Raw genomic sequence first — 21140 nt, forward strand, 5'->3', positions numbered from 1 at the left:
AAAAAAAAAAAGCACAACATCCTTCAGATATTTGTAAAAAAAAAAAAAAAAAAATGCTTGGCTTTGAAAGGCAACTTAATGGGTACTATGGAAACGTACGAGTAATTGTACTGCTCCATTAACATAAAAATATTTTGTGCAATTTTCTGCAGTGAAACAACTTGGTTTCTTTGGGAAACATGTAATTACTTTGACTACACAACCATAAAATATGTTGAGGAATATAATTATTTTCTAGGGCAACAGGCAGCCAAACATGTCATTAAGTGAAACCAAGGTCAGAATACATTGCATGCGGATGTGGGAGGGGTGGAAAGAGGCTGAAAGCAGGTAGATAAAACATTTACTCTTAATGACTTACCTTCAGCGGAGCAGACCAGCAACACCATGGACATCGGCTGGGCAATTTTAATAATTGGCTTTGCTGCTCTTGTTGCAGCCTTCCTCCTTCTGGTAATTGGACTTGTGTACTCTGAGCTGATGAATTCAGACATTCCTCGTGGGGTTGCAAATAGTGGGAAACTGCACATGGTTCATGGCTTGTTTGTTGGCATGGCAATTGTGGTGAGTAACTACTTTATCTATGGATTTGTTAGTGCTTATTATTTTATGTTTCCTGAATGTTTTTTTTTTTTTAACTTAAATAATTATTTTATTTCTTAGTGTAAAGGAAAATGCCTCTGCTAGTGAAAGATTAAAAAAAAACTATACTCTTCTAGTGCTTTGTCAAAGATGGCTGTCCTTTCTTTGTCCTCCAGCAACTGATAAAGCTCCGATCAGAGAAACTTTAGATAAGAAATCAAGTCTAACAAAGATGCAAGAAAGGCAAGGTCGTGTGTTCCCTTACTTTGATGTTGTCATAGTAAACATGGTTTCTCTGAGAGAATAACTTTCACTTTAACATTGTCTACCACTTGAGGTAAGTCTGTGATTCCTCTCCTTCCAGGGCCGGATCCTGCATCGTCTGGGCATTTGTCACCAAGTCAGCTTTATCCGATGGTTCGTGTCCTGTTTTCTGACTTGCTTAAATCCAGTTCCTGCGGCTCTGCGAGTGAAGGACCTGACGTTTTCTGAAGTGCCAGTGCGAGTCTATGAACCCACCACTGTTTGTGACGGCTTGAGAAGAGCTCTGGTGTATTTCCATGGAGGAGGATGGGTGCTGGGCAGTATAGGTACACAATGTTCACATCATTTAAATTAAAATAAAAGCATAATATCCAATTACATTTTAATGTCCTGCATTCAAAGCTTCAATTAGTAATTATTTGAACATGTAGACCTGTTTTCCTGGGGAAAATAGAAAGTTAATCCTCTGTGGGTAAATTTTGGTGGTGGACAGGTGGTCCAGCCTTTTGCATCACAGATTGGGCCTTAAAATTACTGGTGTATTAACATTTTTTCTTTCAAAAAGAGAAATGGGTTAAGTGTGTGGCAAGTAACACACACACTTGTGGTTTATTTTTTTCCTATTACTACACTATATTTTGATATCATGCTGTATTGTGTCCAGGTGGTGTTCAAGTGTGGCTAATTTATATACTGTTGAGCAGTTTGAGCTTTAACAACTCATAACATCATTTTGAATATTTTTGAATGTTAAGTATCCATCTGAAAAGTAACCAGTAACTACAAGCCACCCAAGCAACAAGTAAAAATACAATGTTTTACTTTGGAAATGAACTACCAAATTCTACTTAAATGTACTTTCCATCTCTGAATATAAGTTAATGTTTATTGAATCCGTGAATTTCTTATATAATATGCTGTCTGAATACCAAAAAGGAGATCAGTGTAGGTAGAAAGAGAAATACAAATTGTCATGTTCTGTCTGTGATAATTCTGTTGTGGTTACCTCAACAAGACCATAACATTGTTAACTGTGATATCCTGATGTCCTGCTAATACTGAGCAGATTCTGTTGATGAAGTCTGTCGGCACATCGCCATGGAGTCTGACACCACTGTTGTTTCTGTTGGGTACGCAAACTTTTCCACAATACACAGAAATATCCAAGACCTAGTGTATTTTGTCTACCACATCGCCAGAATTCAACATATTGTGCCCCCCCCCCCGCGTCTTCCATCTCACCCCTCTTAGGTACCGATTAGCCCCTGAGCACAGGTACCCTGTCCAGCTGGACGATTGTGAGACAGCGACGTGTCACTTCCTGTCTGTTGCTGAGGCAGAGTTCAGCGTGGACTCTCGCAGAGTGGCAGTCGGAGGGGACAGCACTGGGGCTAACCTGGCAGCAGCACTGTGCCAAAGGCTGGCGAGGAGAGAGGACGGACATCTGCCATTCCCCTGCGCTCAGGTCCTCATCTACCCAGCCCTGCAGATGGCAGATTTCAACCTGCCCTCATACCAGCAAAATCATGCTGTGCCCATATTGTTTCGTGGCCGGATGGCGTTCTATTTCCTGCAGTACCTCAATGGGGACATGTCCGTGTGCCAAGACGTGCTGGAAGGCAACCATGTCCCCACTGAGCTCAGGCCACGCTACGAGACGTGGCTCTCCCCGTCCAACTTGCCTCCCGAGTGCCTCGCACGGGGCTTCTGTGAGCACCCAGCCCCAGAATATGATGGGGAGGTCTACCACACAATCAAAGCTGGTTTGGAACCCGAGGTCTCACCTTTACTGGCAGATGATTCGGTCATTCAGAAAACCCCGCCCGCCTTCATTCTCACCTGTGAGTATGATGTCCTGAGGGACGATGGGATACTTTACAAGAAACGGTTGCTGGACCTGAAAAAAGATGTCACTTGGCAACATGTGACAGATGGTTTTCACGGCATGATGAACTTTTTTAACCAAGGCTGGCTCACATTTCCCTCTGCACTACAGGCTGTGGATAGCGTTGTTAACTATGTGAAAACACTGTGAAGACAATAAATAGCATCATGATTGTACTTCTATCGTGTCTTACATTTTAATAAACAAAACTTGCCCTCCAGCGGCAGAGTGTTCTTCTTCATTAAAAGTGTACTGTTCACACAAGACAAAAAAACCCTCAAAAATCAATAAACAAAACCTGTTTTTTTTTTCCAAAAATGAAAAGTAGCCCTAAGACAAAGTCTGGAAACAATTTCTGGCACTATTTTAACAATATAGAGTATACTGCTAAGAGGTAAATGTCATGCCCTAGCCTTAAGGGATGTATTTCTTTTGAGCACAGATGTAAGACATCTCCCGTTTGCTTCCAGGATCCTCTGCTTGCCTTTCCTTTCAGTGTTTGCTGTATCCATGGAAACAGAGCTCTTCTATTTCCCATCCACTGCCTAAGCCATCGTGGGGCCAGGTGAATGCACCTACACGCTACGTGTTTGACGAGGTAACTGTGTTCTAACAGGGCTTCAGATTTCCCTGGTTAGGTGTGTTTGACACCAGGTGAAGTATGAACCAAACGGGGCTGCTGCAGGATAAATGGGCTCAAACCGGATGGAGGATAGAGAAGAAATATGGAAACAAAGTGCTTTTAGGCAACTGGGCAGAGGACAGACTTCAGGTAGGCATTTTGTGTGCTTATTGTCCATTTTACTTTTTATCCACTGTACAACAATATCACAAGACAGTGGGTCGTGAATAGGGGACAGACTCTTTTATGGCGACAGTATCAAAATAAGATGTTCTCATTTAAGCGTACAACTTCAATTGAAAGTTAGAACACAGAGTATCAGTGCCTTTTCATGCTGCAGATCAGAAACATAATGCCACACCAATGGCAGCCTGCCAAAGGTTTTGTAACACCTCAGTTGGTAGTCAAATCTATAGCAAAGTGATTAGGCAGCCTCCGTTCAGCTACATCAGCACAGCCTCCTGGTGGGAGAGGCTGAAGCTGGAGACTAATTGCATTGACGTAAGGTTCCGCCATGGGCTGCTGGTTCAGGATCAGGAGGAGAAATGACTTAAGAAATACTGTACAACAGTGCGGATCGATAGCGAAGTGTGAGCCTTGCTGATCCTTGCGCTGGGCTCATTGCTCAGGTCCCTGTATATTCCCCCCCTCCTCACTCCTCTTTGCAATGTCTGTTTACTCTGTCCGACACAGTTCACTCGGGAGCCAAAGACAGCCAACAGCACCAATCGTGTAGACTACCGGCCCCACTGGGATTTCGAGCCAGACGTCTCTGAGAGAGGATCTGCCCTGCTGAGAGCTGAGGTCAGCCTTTAACTGCTCATTCATGGCATTAACACCAATTGAATGCCTGTCACAACCCTGCAAGTCAGGGCTTTCTTCTCTAGATCTTGGCCACTTCTGCATAATGTTGAGGGCCAAGATAAAGGCCTGTGATAAAACTCTTTATGAAAGCAAGTTTCTGGTCAGACTCAGCAGTCATGTAAATGTGTAAAATCATCAGTCCTAGAGGGCACTTAAAGGCTAGTTAGAGCAATTTGCTGCTGTCACATGATGAGCCTCTTGAAGATTATTGTAAAAGAATGGGTCATGCCCTCTATATTTTAATCCTGTGAAGGCCAATGCATACAGGCTATGTTGAAACTAGTGCATATTGTCTTCCAGGGGCTTTCATCCAAGCAGCTATTTGCCCATTATGGCCTACCATCCTCTCATTACTTGGTCACGCAGTATGAAGAGAGCTACGGGCGTAAGCACACCAGTGCCTTGCCCACACTGCGACCCTGGCATCCAGACAGCTTGACATGGCAGCCTGAGAAGTCCGACCGGCCAATTTCTAGTAAGACCACAGTTTAAAGTGCCATGCCACCACCGCCTGAAGGTACAAATTATACACGGGAAATAATATATTAAACCATCCAGGAGCCACTGCTGAGTGCAGAGCAAACATACTTCAGCACATTTCATTTTGTATGGACAAAACACATCAGCAGTTGTGCTTATGAACAATTTAATCTGGGTGGCCTCAGATGCCTTTTATTGTTCCAAATCAGTCACCAGTGTAATTAATGGCTGCAGTAACATGGCAGTTAACTTTCTATCCTCTGTGTTCCTTTCCAGCCTTTCCAACTAACTCAGTTGGCCTGCTGCAGACCACAAAGCGCCGTTTGGAAAAGCAGCAGTCACACCTCTCATCACCAACTGTATACAGGTCAGCATACCAGAGGCACCCACTTAGTGCCTTCTGCCAGAGCCGCTTTGCCAGGGCTTCACACATGCTCTCTAGCCACCTCCATGCAGCCAATCACAACAACAAGGACCTGGATCTGAGATGGCGCTCGCTGCTGCAAGTCCCAGATCATTCTTTCAGTCTATTTTCGCCATCACAACAGGCTTAGAGACGACAACGTGGCTCACATGCTGCTTGTTAATTTAGAAACTCCGTTAAAAGTGGCGCTGCTTTGTGCTTCCTCTTTTTTTATTAGTCGGTTGGAGGAAGAAATTTAACAGAGCAGACCATTTGGGAAATTAAAAGGAAATAAAAAAATTAAGCATGATTCTCATTATGTTGCTGTGAGGAGTACTTTGGTTTACTGTGTGTTGTGTCGTGAGTATGTTTATATACATGAATATGCGTGTGTCTGTGTGCAAGACTAAGGAGAAAGGAGGGGGTTATGAATTATGTCCACCCTTCCAGAGAATAATTACATGCAAATTCTCTCTCTCTCTCTCTCTGTGCACACTTAATATCTGCAACTCAGAATGGCTTGTCAGTATTACCCTCGATACTCTGGGGAGAAAAAGAAAAGAAAAGAAAGAGTGAAAGAAAAAGAATAAAACAAGCGTTGATGCCAGAGCTGACCTGTGTTTTGAGGCAAACTGGAAGCCATGAGTCATCCAAGGCAGTGTCTGAGGGGACATGTCTAACTCCCATTCCATTAGGTGTTTAATTAGGAAGAATCAAAGATGCTTATGTTTGATGGTCAACCATCTGCGTATGCCTCAATTTTTTCCTGCCTGCCTGCTGCCTTCCAGTGCAGCTGAAGCCCGCTGTTAGTTAGCTACATAGTGACTGTACTCTGCTGATGCTCGTGTGTCACATGACGCCTCAGTGCTGTGAAAAGTCTAAAGCTCAACATGTCTTACCCAGAGCACTGCTGCGTTTGCCTTCCGAGCCACATGATGGTGCTATAGCAGCACGTCACTCTCCTGACTCTCCTGTCAGTGAGTCTCTGAAGTCCTGAACTTTAACTGACAGTACAGTGAGAGACTCGGTTATAAATGAGCAAACAATGAGAGATTTAATATTTGTATCTCTCTCTTATGCATATTTCTACTGTTAATGTAATTTCTCAACACTTCAAAAATAAGAATATACACTTGGCTTAATCTCATTATTCACTAATTGTGGATTAATAAGCAATGAATGACAAATGCATACATTTCTTTGTTGTTTATTTATGTGGTGCGATGAACAAAGAATCTGCTCAGTGAAGATTAAAACAAACACACTTCTTCCGGGCCAGCAAAAGGAGAGCGACTACAAGTGTTGGGAGATTTTCAAAAGTTGTGATGAATGCTTGTGGAAGCTCACATATTTATATTGCATGACATACCCATTTACATCCTGTCATGTTTAAAGAGCAACTGTAGATAATTGCGTCGTATTCAGGCCACTGTGTAAGTTATATTTGTGCCCTACACAGTGGCGCACAGTGATAGATTATCACTGTATTGCCCAAATGTAATGTGTTAGAGTTGAATGCACTCATTTACTGTGAGACGTAGTTATGAATTATCACCACAGCTAAAGAGGTTAAGCATCTGGAATGATATAAAACTAACTTAATGGCAGGAAAGAGTGGCAAATCAAAGAAGCAAACAATTTACATGGCAGCACATCCTGCGTAAATCTAAGCAAACAGTAGTTTGACTACCATTAAGCGTCTAATACTTTACATGTACTGCCAGGGTCCGACATAAGAAACACACATTTCTTTGTGCAAATACCCAGTTCAAGAAAATGAATTATTTTAAGAAACAGAAGCTTTGTGAAAGGGTGACACCGTGGTTACAATTTTTCAATAACATTTGGGGCAAAACCCACTCAGTCAACAGGAAACGTGATGTAAAGCATGATTCAGGGTACACTCCATCACCACCTAATCTTATCATCAATGGAAAACTGAATCCTCGTTACACACTGGTCTGCCGAGGCTTCTTATCAGGGAGTGAAAGGACAAAGGGGAAAAGTATGCCCTTCGCCTCAGAGAGGACACTCAAATCCTCATCTGTGAAAGCGGGGGAGATCTCATCAGCCTCGAACCTCATGGTGAACTGGCGGCTGACACAATAAATTGTGTTGTCCATCGTGACACACTGGAAGGCAGGGCAGTGCAGGAGCCGTTTTGTGCTGCACTCGTACCACAGCCGGGCCACCGTATGGTAGCGGTATACGCTGACACCCAGCAGTGGGTTAACATCAAATCGATACAGAAATCTCCCCACAGCCATCATATCTGCCGTTCTGTCTTTGCTGCTTACTAACAGACTTGGCCTCCAGGTGTCGGTTTTGGGGCTGTAGCGCAGCAGCATATATCTAAGAGTTCCCCCGGAAACAAAAATCTCTCCATTGCACACCGTGACGTGATGTGCCACAGCAAATGTATCATCAGGCAGTGGAGCCACAAATGTCCATCTGTCCAGTCGTGGGTCGTAGCGCTCCACTGAGGAGAGGCACTCCCCTCCGATGGCGTAGATGTAGCCCTCCAGTGCTGCCAGTTTGCAGCAGGGTCTGGCTTCATTCATAGGACTGATCTCCTTCCAAATTGATGTCAGAGGATTGTAGCAAAACACTCGCTTTGAGGGTGTCATTTCTCTGTCTGTGCCTTGGCAGCCCACTGCCACAAATAAGTAGTTATCCATTGTGCACATGGCACAGGCTTTAGAGATGACCTCCTGAGGGATAAGGCAGAGTGTATGCCAGGAGTCTTTGTAGTCATCATAATAGTACACTGCACTGGATGTCTTCTTCTGCTCTGTCTCTGCTGTCCGCACTCCTGTGTTCCTCGCCCAGTCTTGAGGGTCCATGTCTGCCACCATGATGAACCTTCTCCCCCCTATTCTCTGCTTCTGGATTTGTTCCCGCTCGCCAGCCATTAGCCGCCCATAAAGGTTGGGGTCCCTGAGCACCTGGAGGTAGTTGTCTGACATGACCCCAAGGGCTGCTTGCTGCACAGACGTCTGGCCATATTTTTTGGCCAGGTACAGCGTCTCCAAACAGTTACCCAGATCGAGCTTACTCTTCAAGCTTTCGATATCTGTGCCGTCAAGAGTTGTTGCCGGAAGGTGTAAAAATAGAGCTCCTGCTACAGTCTCTAGATCAGCCCCCTCCCTCAAATTAGGGCCTTCTGTAGAGGGACTGATCATGGGGCGAACAGACATGGACTCATTGCTGGTTGAGGCCAGAGAGTGAATCATTGGAGTTGAGGCTGTTGAAGTTACAAAAGGGATGGAAAGCTCAGACTGCTCTGCTGCAGACAGATAGCTCTCCTTGCGTAGGAGTGCGGGCTTTGCAGGGGGCCTCAGCTTGAGGCTTCCAAGCGAGGAGGGATCCTCAGCAGTACTTTGTGGTAAAACCAGATCGCGCATAATGATGGGGCTCAGAGAGGAAGGAGATTCTGTTAGCCTGCTGCCATGGTTTCCAAATTCCACTGGCTGTGGCTCAGAGTTCCTCTCATACTGACCCGGCGCAGTGTTTGAGTCTGTAATAGAGTGAGACGAAGACTCAACATAGTAATCATATATCTTTCCGCGCACAATCTGGTCTCCTGTTCCTTCCAGCACCACGTTAGCGTCCTCCACTTTGATCTCTGCCTTGGAGAGGAAGCTGGAGTAGGCTCCCTGGCGCTCCAAGTCCTGCCTCAACTCCCTGCCCACACCCACACTGCCCTCCAGCTTCTGCAAAAAGCAAGGGGAGCGGCGTCCCGTTGTACAGGCCATTCCACTCTCTGCTGGATCAGGAAGGTTCAAAGCAGATCCAAATGAAATATTACTGGTGGCAACCACTGGCTGCGTCTGATGAGTGAGTATCTCTCCTTCCATGCTGATATCTTGGTCACTATATGATAAACTAAATGCAGCCTTTTCAGCTCGGTGTGGATGGGTTTCTGCCAGTGTTTCCTTGGTGCAGTCAGATGTCGGGTCATCAGTGGCTGAGTCTGTGCGCAAGGGTCTGGATTGCTCGCCCCCGTCATCGGTGTCATGTTGTGGTGAGCGCTGACATGGTAGCGTCGACTTGCAGTTTTGGCAGGTTGCATTTTGCGGCTCTTTGCTGTCTTTGACACAGGGCTGAATTTCCTGTGCGTCCCTGGAGCTGTAGAACCTGTAGGCCCAAGACACCAGCAGCACTGCAGCCGCAGAAATACTCAATTTCAACAGCAGCTGCATGTCGAACTGGACTCCCAAAAGATCTGCGATGGGCATAGCTGTAGCAGCGATGGTGGCGTCGATTGGTTGACTGATCCTATTGAATGTTATTGTCTGTGACGACCCAGCTTTTCATGGTAAAAGAGCTGCTGTGATCTGATGACTGCTCCTCTTTACCCGAAGGATCAAGTGTAAAATGATACCTCTAGAGGTACTATTTGCATCCCTAGCCCTGTAGAGGCGGGGCACTGGTCATGCACCACCTGTGGCAAATTCAATACCCATACACAGAATATGTAAATACTCATTAGATCAATATTTGGTTATGCAATTTTCTGACACACCCGTGCTTTTTCCCATCACTAATGTGACACTAAATGTCATCTAAGAACTCTGGAACTAACTCTTTTGCTGTGATGGGCATTGTGTTTTTACGTGAACAGGAGTGGTTCGGGTCATACTTTATAATGCCAATTTGTGAAAATGTCCATAAAAACATTATGATAGAACATGCTCCTTAACTTGCTCAAACACACGGCTCGAGCTGCAGGAGGAAACATGGTTTGAATAAGGGGTGGGGAGAGATCATAGATGACATTTATCAAATACTTAATAAACAGGATACATCTGTTTGCACAGCCATGCCACAGATCAAAGGTCCATTTTTCTGTGCCAGTGCAGATGCTTAAATTACCCTCACTAAAAAGAAGCTGAAGATTGCTCTCAGACAACAAAATGGCACTTGGCATTGTAAACACATATTACTGCAAATAATACAAAAGCACCTGATGAGTGCCAGATGGAAAGAGTGTCATAAGAAAAAAAAAACCTGTCATTCATTTTCATACACTATACCAGGATGCAAACATACATCTCTGTCACATGGGAGACGTGTCATTCGGTTGCCACTGTCAGGCTGTCATTTCTGTTGCTGATAACACACTGTGTGGTCAACAACAGACCAGTGTTTATTTTAACAGCACTCTGCGGAGCTGTTTGAAAGTGCATCACGTGGAGAGGCACACAGAGAGGGTGTGTCAGGTGTCCTAGCTGACATGGGCACTGTTTGGTCATCTGATAGCTGAGCCCGTAGACCACATAAAAGAAACCGGATTCTGCGAGCGTGGTTGACTCCTGAATAATTCACAGATGGGACACAGAGGCAGCTTCTTATCCTCACCGTTAGCGCCAAGCTCAGGTGAACTATTCAGAACACTGCTGAGAAGAAAAAAAAAGCATGATTGACAGCCATGTGCATTGTTGTGGAGAGGCACTTTCACCTCTTGTTGCTTGTGCCATCCATGATAGGCATGCAACATGTGACTGAACAAGAAAAGATGGCACAACAGGTATTTTTTCTTTTTTTCCGATAAGTCCTGTGGAGATGGCTGAGCAAACATGTGGTCAGTTCAACACAAAACAAATAAAGCTTAATAGTTTGTGACCATCACATTTCAGTCATCAATTCTGTTATCAAAAATAATAATAACAAAAATAATAACCGATAAAGCTGCAGTGGCTTAAACTTCATCCAGCCTCCAGTGACTTATAAGGAGCAGAACAACAGAACGATTTCTTCATGTGTGAATGAAAGGTGCATACAAAAGCTTGCTCTTGTGTTCACGTTCATGTCCCTATAATTTAGGACAATCACTACTGAGGGAAACAAGTGACTGTTTCACATTCAGGAGTTTGAACTAATGCTGAATTTTAAGTTACATTAAGTGTTCATACATGCTATTAAGTCAATGGCATTTATAATACACACACACACACAGACACACACACACACAGCTATGATACACTTCTTCTAATGTTACGATGATTAAGTCATATAAAGACAATTTTATACATTCTCTAATGCTTTCAGAAATGCAGATGGGCCCGCTCTTCCTCCCCTGAATGCGAAGTGAGTGATAAAAGCAAAAAAAAAAAAAAGCATAAAAGTGCCTCTTGAATCCAAATTAAAATGCTAGCTGAGTTAATGCTATACAGTGGGTGGACAAGGATTTGCGCCCTTTTGCTTCCCTTCACTGGTAAAAAAAAAAAAAAAAAAAAGAAGAAAAAAATTAATTCACAGCACATAGGACTGTCTGTTAATAATGTTTGTGCTATGCAGCTCTCATCGCTGGAATGCTGGAATATGGATTGTACTTTGGCAAGGTGAGCCGATATCCCAAACGAGTAGGTCTATCCTTTCTATTCACCTAAGCTTTCAAAAATCTCTGCTCTTACCTCCCACCTGGTTTAAACCTTAATCCCTTAATACATGTTGCGTCCTTAGAATAGCTTAAATTGCAATTCTTGTGAAGTCCAAAAAACGCAGGATTACTTTGCATTAAGCAACTCTTCACCGTGTATGTGTGAGACAGAGTACAAACTGCAAAGGGTTAACGGCAATGTCAGAATCTCCTTCAGAAGTCACGATGGGGTCAATACAATCAGAAATATCTGAAGCAGAGTAATTATTGGAACTTGGCTGTAGTCGAGGACGAATGAAAACAAGTCTGTCTTCTTGGCATTGGCAGGCCTGTCTTTCAAAGTTCCCTGATACGGTGAGATTCTCATCAAATTAACAGTCCCTGCAACAATCTAGACGCACAGGTGTGTGCAGTATCAGATACTGTATATGACCTGCACCGAGCATTAACGGATGAGACAGATGGAAGATGCAGATCTACGGCTGAACACGTCAAACACATGTGTTTTAAGTAAAGTCAAGGCTTGTGAGTTTCATCATCTCTCCATTTTAATACAGGTGAAATGAAACAAATGCAACAACCCTGTTTACACACGCTGCCTCAGGTGAGCACCTCCCTGTAAATGGCGGCTAAAATGATCCTACAAGTACTGTAAATGCGTGGGGTAAGAGTTACGTAACGTACACAATGTAGGTCACTTAAAATAGTATGTCACAAGTAAATAACTGGATTACAGGCCAGTGACAATGAGTTGCACTGCTGTCAATTGCAACACACCAAAAGGAGAAATAATCTTCAAACGTCACATGCACCACAACCCCAAAACAGCAGACATATGTTAGATCTTTTTTTTTTTTTCTTTTTTTTTTTTTTTTTTAATTCTGGCCTTGGAGACCTGCCATATAGATATAAAAAGCCCAAATGAGAAACAGAAAGTCTGTTAATGTTTCCGTCCTTTCAGCCACAAATTATCTCAGAACAGTGTTGAATGAAAGTACAAACAAAGGTGGATGAGCATAAACTCCAGCTATCTCAGCAACCGTTCCTCACCATATCCCATATAACCTCTTTAATTATTTTCAATATTTACACTGATGTACACAAAATACACTCAAAAAGGAGATTTTTTTTTTTCTAGTTTTCTCTCTGCGTTTAAATCCTCTTGTACATTCCGAGCCATCAGGGAAAAAAAAGGGAAAACCTGTATATTAATAAAAAAAGAATGTTCTCTTGGAGCATCTGTGTTTATTCCCCCGTGGTTTTATCAGCATGTTCCTATTCAGGTGCATCCCAGGACACGTAACAGACGGGTGCGGTTGATATGGTGGCGCAGCCTAAGCCAGTTCCACTTTTCACATTTCAGTCAACACCAATGACATTTTGACTCCAAATAAAATCCAAATGCTTTTTTCTTTTCTGTTTCAAATCAACTGATTTTATTGATCAACAGGCAGACGTGGGACAAGAAACAAAAAAAAGGTGTAACTGGGCAGGGCTATATAGGAAGTGGTAACTGTCATGTTCATCACGTTGTTCTTTTTGATATCATTATCTTGGTTATTATTTTGTTACAAAAACAGTGGAGCGCCATCCCGTGATGGCGCTGTTTCCTGATCGACTGACGCATGGAGGGTCTTGTTGATGACTGGAGAAGGCTTGCAGGATTGTGGAAAGTGTGTGTTTGTGTGTGTTTCTGTGTGCATGTGTGGATTATGTGGATGTTGCGTAAGAAGGGCAAGTGTGCGAGAGTGTCTTGGATGAGCGGTTTCACGTCAGTTCCACTGTCACTGTGAGGACAAATGCCATCCACGTCAGTCCGAGCACGTCCGTGCGGGAGGCTCCATCTACAAACACACAAAGAAACAGTCGGTCAGATGGACACGTTCCCTCAGTCTTCTATTTATCGTATCAGCAGCATCATTTCTAAATCAGTGTTGTGATGCATGAATCCCATTTTTCATAAACTCGTAATGCAATGAATGCGATTTAGTGAAATAACCTGATATCATAATTTCATTGGTTGCTGTAACGTATCCCACAATGCCTCTGTTTACTCCTGACTGAGCATTATGATATTTTGCACAAACTAGTGCTCGTCATGGCCGAATAATAATATTGTATTGTTACATAATTTTGGTATTTGTCAACAACAAAGAAATAAAATGATAAAAAAACGTACAACATAAATATAGTCAGACCTCTTACTAATGATCTACACTATAGTATCTTTCAATGTGACAGACTTTAACTGTACTTGCAACATACAAGTGACTTATAATAGTGAGTGTATTTAACCTCAATGTATCAATGTATCTATTCAAACTGTGTGGTAAGTTGTTCCAGTGTTGTTTCTTGAACCACAAGTGTGGTGATTTGATGGCAGTCCTGCTCTGAGAGGATAATGGTCCCGACACAACCGTTCTTTTTATACAGTACATTAATTTAATTAATGGGAAATATGCTCTGTGGGGTTCTTTGAAGTGCACAATGATGATATACAGCAAAGTGCTACCACTACACCAGCAACTCCAGCCAAGCCCCTACATGCATTTTGGTGCAGTTTAGTTCATTGTTTCCACATATTTGAAGAATCTTCAGATATAAAAATGGAGCGATGAGGAGTGAAACCCTGCTTCTTTCTCTTTTTTAATGTTTTGAACTTGTTGTGCTGAGGCCCACAGCAGGGATACTAGATTATAGAGGAGAGATCAGCAGAGACACCAGCTTTCTGCTGCTATTGTTTCCTGTTACTCTCTCTTGGATATGTTACAGAGAGGACTGTGGAAGTGGAGCTGCCGTGGGAGGAAAGCTGTGACTGACTGTGGGTGTGGCTTTGCTGACATAACCAACAGTTAGTCTAGATTGTGCCAACACTGTGGCTATACCAACAATCACAATCACAATTTGAGCCTGACCGCATTGGGGTGTGGCTGGACTCATTAGATTCAAAATTTGATCTGGCAGTGGTTAGAGCTGTCAGGTGATGCAGTCCAATGAGTCTGGATGATACAACGTTTCCTGCACGCTGAGAAAAGTTGGTTCTGTTATTATGAGTTGGATCATGAATAAAATATTCATGTTTGCCAGGGCTGTTTAAATTAAACTATCAGGGTTTCACGCAACTCCCATAAATGTAAGTCTCCACAGAACAATATAATCTGACATTTTATATAACATATTACATATTCCAATTCTGTTCGTGAAAGTCATACAACCTTAGATAACAAGTGGATCTTCTCAATAAGTACTTCATTTCATTCTGTAATGGGCTCATCCAACCATAAGATCATCGTCTGAGGTCCCCTTCCAGTCTGCAATCATAGATGCAAGTCGCCCAGCCATCTGTTTGCCTGTTTTTGGCTCAGACCTCAATGCATTTCTGCCAACCTGATTTTTTTTTTTTTTTTTTTAGACTACTGGGACTGATTTCTGAGGCAACATGCTCTTTTTAATAAAGGATGACTCTGCCTCAGGTGTGTTGGACCTAAAATGCCAGATGAAAACACAAGGCTTTCTTTTTGTATGTGTCTACATGACTACAGAGACGCTTTAAGACAAGTTTGCTGTCTTTATTAAATTTAAATTTTTTATTTTTTTTTTTTGCTGTGGCCAGTAACAGCTGTTGTACTCCTACCAACCTGGTTCCCGTCTCTGATCTGACCTCTGTTCTGAAAGACGATTTAAATGAGAATTCCGCATAGCACTGTGCAAAATGACAGCTCGACCATGTCTGCCAAAATATAAAAAAAAAAAAAAAAAAATGTTGAAAATGCAGTTTACTTGATTACTTGCTCTTTTGGTTTTGTCATTTTTGACTCAATGAATGCATTACATCCGTCGGGACGTTTTTTTAGTTGTAATGAATTTTGCTTTGTGATTGCACAACCGTGTCTCAGCCAAGATGATGCGCTTCCCACAATGAGATGACAAACCCCAAACTTTTGACACTACCACCAGCTCAGGCCGACAGGTAGAGTATAATGTGGCAGAAAACTTGTCACATATTTGTCCTCAATTTCACTCATCTGAAATTCAGTTCATTGCCATACAGTGCAGCTTGACAAGTTGTCTGTGAGATTGGAAATCTGACAAAGATGAATGAAGATAACTCCTCACTGGGAAGCGTAGTTTTCTGACTGACTGACGGGGGTGGTCTTTCCCATTCGCACCGAACGAGAAGTCGGGTACTAACCCATTAAGCGAAGGGGCACGTGTGTGTGTGGTGACCTGTTGGGGCCGTGTTGTACACCAATTTGACTTGCATGCAAGGCATGTCAGCGCATCCATGCTGACCTGATTCTGTCCTTGCTGTGACACACCTGCTCCTGCACTTACCATAGCATTTGCATATTCAGTTTTGCATCCCTAAGATACGACTAGCTGGGGTGAGAATGGTAGAGGAAGAGAGAGAAGAGGAGAGAAAAATCCAAGAGCGATAAGGATGAGAGACCAATACATTGAGAGGGGGAGAGAGAGGACGAGGGACAAAAAAATTTGGGGTGGGGGGGGACACACCAATGTCAGACTACAAGACTGTTTAAATCTCCTCTGACTAGGCCAGTTCAGCTTAAAGACAGCTCGGCTCGCCATCTGCTTGGAAAGCTGTTCTCACTGTACGCTGGGACAAACATGGGCGTCACACATAGGCACTAGGGATTATACACCATGCAATTATACCATTCCAATACATTTTCCAGTTCATCAACAACAACCCACTGCAAAAAAACTATTAGAATACAGGTGTTTTATTGCCTCACGGTACAGAAGTTACAATCTACATTTAGTGCACATCACTAACATGGAGGAGTCTTTCACTAATAACTATTAACCGCACATTTTTGTGGATTGATCTCGACATGCTGCTACATTATAGCACTTCATAGAGCCAGCAGGTTTGCTTATATGAACTAATCTACATGAGCTATTAATGTGTCTCCTCTTATGGTTAATAGCATCCTATAGATCCTATTTCCATAGGATCCCACTCTGATTTCAGACTATGTGAGTCTTGGACCAGTTCATATACCAGAAGCCCATTTAACAAGATTCCAGACACTGGCTGTTTACCCAGAATTGAATCTTTTTTTGCAGAATAATCTACACTGATCATAAAGCTTGAGTGCCTGAAAGTCTGCATCAAAATCAGAGATTGTGAGCCAGGCTGAAGAGGAAAATAGGAAATATAAATGCGATGGAAGGGGGACAGACAGAATAAATGAGAGCGAGGGAAATAAGGTGGTGGCAAAAAAAGGGAAAGAGCTACCAGAAATGGATGAAACGGGGAGAGAGGTTGGCACTGGGAGACGGAAAGTAAGTATGAAAAGTCAGAGAGGAGGGAAAGAGAAAATAGACAGAAAGATTGAAGTACAAAGAGAGAGGGAGTGGCAGAAAAAAGGGAGAGATGGAAAGGTTGTTGTCACAGCCCTGCGGCTTCTCCTGACAATTCCTCATCTTTACATATGATAATCTCAGAAGCCGCAAATGAGCCACCACTGCACATATAAAACACCAATAATCTCGCACTCAACCAGAAGTGACAGGCTCCGTTAGTCACCGGGAGAGGCTTGTTGCTCGCTGCTACTGAACATCGGCAAAGATGAATCCTGACTGAATCACTCTCTCACGCAGTCTATCTGGGGCAACGCATTCAGGACAGAATGAGAAACATCCACCTGTCAATACGTTGAATGTTAAAACCGCAGGCCCTCCCCCCCTCCCAAAAAAAAAGAGTTTGCCTCTCTGATCAGTGCCAGGTTTCTGCACAAATTCTCTAACTGAACAGACTGCAGTGTCACATTTTGTTCTCATATTACATACAGCGTCTCTGGAAATGTGATGATCGAGTGATACAGCAGGAATCATGAGATGCATTGTAATGAACACACGCACACACACACAAATTTGTATATTTCTGTGGCAGAAATACTTACTGTTCTGATTCTGTGTGTTTTTCATCATGCTTGGATTTTCTGTTGGAAAAAAGAGTGAGACGATCAATCAGTGTACTTGTTACTGAGAGAGTGAACGACTCACTGAAGGAAGGAATTAATAAGAAGATAAAGAGCCTGAAAAGGAGAAAGAAAGACAGAGAGAAAGAGAAAAATTGTAATCTCTGACAGAGGTTATGGCTTTCTAATGAAGCTGAACTCCAAAGTTCCTGAAGCACACGCTAAATGGCACATCCCCAGTGAGAAAGAGTGGGCCTGCTAATGGAAGTGGGAACACAGAGCGCTGCACCAGAACAGCCGGGACACTTTTTAGCAACAGTGAGACCGGGCAGCTACAGCAGCAGTGGCCAGACAAATGTGAGGAAAGGTGTTTGGAGAGAAAACTGACTACACCTTTAATAAGTTGTGGCGATGTCTACGCTGCACAATACACTCTAACAATGTATTTCCACAGTTCTCAGGAGGCATAAAGTAATTGCAATAGAAGAAGCAGGCGAGCTTGCAGGAGAATTAGCAGAACCCCTGAATTCCACTTTGTGAGCTATTTTTGGATGGTAGACTTGACATATGAAAAGGTGGAAGCTACATATGCAGCACAGTGTGAAACTTGCCGGTCCCTCTGGTCTCACTGCAACCATTACCATAGCAGCTCCTCGGAGAACACAGAGAAATTAGTGTGTGCACTTTGCATATGCACACTTGTGTCTGCCTGCCCCTGGAAATTTGCATAAGCATACATATCTTTTGTTGTTTCTGCATGTGTGTGCAGTTTGGGTGTCTGCCTGTGTGTGTCACTGCCTGGCTCCTCAGTGCTGACTCACTTCGCAGTAATCTCAGAGGGTATTATCACTGAGGGTGGCTAAAGATGTACATCATCAAGACGTGAGCGCTGCTCGTCGACAGTGTGTCTCTATACCAAGCTGTCATTATACTCTATTATTCCTGATGATGTATATTGAAGACTTTGCCAAGTGAGCAGAGCCCCCAAATACTTCTATCTCCTCGCCCTCGGCAGAGAGAGAAGTGTCTCATCTCAAGGCCACAGGGGACGGTGCCAAGGTCACTTAATCACCATTTACTTCCCCTAAGCGTGAGTGGAAGCAATCTACAAGGAGACAAGCAGACAGATGGGCCATAGTAGGCACGTAGCCGATGACACCTGAGGGTGCATCAGGGTGTTAAATAGACATTAGTGCTCTTCCTACCAAAACGCCTCCCAAGGTAACGCCTCCCTAAAGTGGCACTTTCCCCTTAAAGTGGCTTCTTATTAGACCCGCCCAGTACTTTGTACATTTGTGACATACTTTATTAAATCCTGTTCACAGAAGTGTTTCAGGCAGGAGGATTTAAAAAAAAAAAAAAAGAAAAGAAAAGAAAAGATGGATACAATATCCTTTGTTTCAGAGTCGATGAAGTATGAAAATGGTGTCGACCTGATTTACGTTAATAGGGCGCTCCAGGGCTGAAGTGCATACGTGTGCACACCACACATATTTCTGCATTTATATAAAAAAAAAAAAAAATTCTCTCTTGCGTGACTTGACTTCTGTAGGGTGCAAGTGTCAAAAGCCCTCTTTAGACAAGGAATGTGTACCACTGCTGGCTTTGTCTATCTATAGTAATGTCCTCTGGGCTTTCAGACATAGTTCTCTGTCAGGTGAATGTTCCGTTATTACTCTATTCAAACATGACACAGCCATTATGGATAGAGCTGCAACGCTTGTACAATATTTTAGATCTGGTATGCAGGAAGGATTGGTAGCACTGCTGAGGGACAATGGTGGAAAATTATAACATCAAGGAAGAAGTGTTCTGTTCTCTCACAGTCTGCATCAATTATGGATTTTAAAACTTATTTTGTACTCAATCAAAGACCACTGCGAGTGCAGAGAGAGGCTCACCCCCCCCCCCCCCTTATTACTAGTGGATCCTCTAATTCAGGGCTTCCCAACCTGGTGGCCCGCGAAGGTATTGCAAGTGGGCCGACAAATCATTTGCGAAACAGTCCACCTTTGGTGAAAAGACGTAATTAAAAAAAATATAAATAAAAATAAATAATCTGTATATGTATAATAAAAATGAAAGGACCTTTAAAAACATAAAAAATGAAGAACTCCTTTCATTGTTTTTTTTTTTCTTTACTCATATTAAGGTCTATCACTGTGATAAGCCAATGACAAGAACTTATACTTGTGTGCTATCTCAGTCTGATTGTGTGGCTAAACAATTATATCCATGGCAAAAACTGGAGCATTAAAATAGACAGCTGGTTAGCAACAAGATTAAAAGGAAAGAGAGTCAAGAAACAGATGGTGAATCGACAAAACAACAAAAAAGAAAAATTGAGCCTCCCTTGCTTTCAGATCAATCCTGAATGTTCGATCGTTAGCATTAAAGTAAAAAAAAGCTCTAAGAAGGCATTATTTGGCCTCCGTATTATTATGGATGTGGGCAGCTGACATTTTCAAACAGATTTTCAAGCTGAAAAAGGTTGGGAACCACTAATCTTATGTTCTTCAATCTCATAATTCATTAGATAGAGACAAGACACATATTTATACAAATAATTTCTGCATATTTAACAGTGTGTGTGCTCTAGCCTCTCGGTCAATGCAAAATCATTTACATCAGACTGAAGTCGTGTTGGAAGTGATTGCCACTGTGACTTTTATGGAGAAGCGGCCAACACCAATTTAACTGTAGCACTACTCATTTAATTAAAACACCCTTCACCGATAGAGATCTCTGAAGAAGCCCAGAACAGCAGATCCCAGTTCTTCCACGAGTGTCCAGGGTAAACAGATCCAGAGGAGCAGCACACACAGACATAACAGAGCCTGTAAGCAATCCAGCTCCCACATCAACACCAGTAAATGAACACCTTCCAGGTTCCAGTGAACATGTTACTTTGGTTTGGCCATTGAACAAAGTGCTTTTCTAACACTGTCAACAACAAAGGTCCTTTGATTCCATCATGGGCCTTTGATGCCTCCGCTGGCGGTTGGTGTTTAAGTGAGAGAGCACAAGACGTGCCATTGATGGAATAGTCACTGAATCCCTTGCGAGAGAATAGTTATCCTCACTAAGTGCAGCCTTAAAAGGAATGTGTTGTTGAGCCAATTAGAGATACAATCTCTTATTAATCACACACTTAGCTGCATAAATGATTCATACCTAAAAGCGGTCACATAAATCTCTTAAGTATTTTCCAGAGATACTGTAGATACATGAAATGAATTTTGTAGAATTATATAATTTTCTGTGACATTTAACTGTGTAATTGTATAAGTGTTTCAGATAATTCTTGCGGAGCCAAGTTGAACAGTCAAAAAAAAAAAAATGTTTCATATTCATCATCTTCTAAATAATTAATCAAACTTGAATCCAATTTCAGTTTAACTGCAAGTGTAGTGGCCACTCCAGAACGGGGCGATGAGCATGTCGGGGAGCTGAGCGTACATACCGAAGACTATGAGGCGAGTGTGCGTATCCGTGGAACCCAGAGGATTCTGGGCCGTGCAGCGATACATGGAGCCGTTGAGCTCGGCGGGCACTCTCTCCAGAATCAGCTCCTTCCCCTCTCGCTCGGTGCTGCCATCTAGCAGGCGGCCCCCCACCCGCGTCCAGGTGAAAAGAGGCTCTGGGAACACCTCATTCTATCAACACCCAGCGCCGAGATGGGATGGAGAGGAAAAAGAAAAAGAAAGGGG

The 21140-nt window shown here is 43.0% G+C and overlaps 4 protein-coding genes across 6 annotated transcripts in view; 2 read left to right on the top strand and 2 right to left on the bottom strand.

The window, feature by feature from the left end:
* Positions 1-2951, top strand: part of aadacl4 (arylacetamide deacetylase-like 4) — a 4425-nt gene extending 1474 nt beyond the window's left edge. Inside the window, exons 2-5 of one of the 2 annotated variants that reach the window (XM_087175994.1) lie at positions 440-564; positions 947-1172; positions 1913-1976; positions 2098-2951. In XM_087175994.1, the coding sequence (XP_087032120.1) occupies positions 481-564; positions 947-1172; positions 1913-1976; positions 2098-2881 (1158 nt within the window). In that variant the 5' untranslated portion in view covers positions 440-480 and the 3' untranslated portion in view covers positions 2882-2951. Of the gene's footprint in view, positions 1-84; positions 565-946; positions 1173-1912; positions 1977-2097 lie in introns of those variants that run through there. The other variant, XM_023414070.2, reaches the window with a different exon arrangement.
* Positions 2952-3343: 392 nt separating this feature from the next.
* On the top strand, positions 3344-5381 carry cfap107 (cilia and flagella associated protein 107). Its single transcript, XM_023414017.1, has 4 exons — positions 3344-3503; positions 4047-4157; positions 4518-4692; positions 4974-5381. Exons 1-4 carry the CDS (start codon positions 3393-3395, stop codon positions 5249-5251), a joined length of 675 nt encoding a protein of 224 aa, XP_023269785.1. The 5' UTR covers positions 3344-3392; the 3' UTR covers positions 5252-5381.
* Positions 5382-6291: 910 nt separating this feature from the next.
* Positions 6292-9489, bottom strand: klhdc7a (kelch domain containing 7A). The gene has a single exon (XM_023414035.2). It carries the CDS (start codon positions 9336-9338, stop codon positions 7050-7052), a length of 2289 nt encoding a protein of 762 aa, XP_023269803.1. The 5' UTR covers positions 9339-9489; the 3' UTR covers positions 6292-7049.
* Positions 9490-12887: 3398 nt separating this feature from the next.
* The window catches only part of igsf21a (immunoglobin superfamily, member 21a), a 163036-nt gene continuing 154783 nt past the window's right edge, over positions 12888-21140 (bottom strand). For both annotated transcript variants that reach the window (XM_023414009.2, XM_023414010.2), the window contains 3 exons: positions 20894-21086; positions 17413-17451; positions 12888-13326 (listed from right to left, as the gene is read on the bottom strand). In XM_023414009.2, the coding sequence (XP_023269777.1) occupies positions 13250-13326; positions 17413-17451; positions 20894-21086 (309 nt within the window). In that variant the 3' untranslated portion in view covers positions 12888-13249. The remainder of the gene's footprint in view (positions 13327-17412; positions 17452-20893; positions 21087-21140) is intronic.

This window comes from Seriola lalandi, unplaced genomic scaffold (genome assembly GCF_002814215.2).
Source record: "Seriola lalandi dorsalis isolate HSWRI2012SDOR001 ecotype SW California unplaced genomic scaffold, Sedor1 jcf7180002054520, whole genome shotgun sequence".
Taxonomy (NCBI): domain Eukaryota; kingdom Metazoa; phylum Chordata; class Actinopteri; order Carangiformes; family Carangidae; genus Seriola; species Seriola lalandi.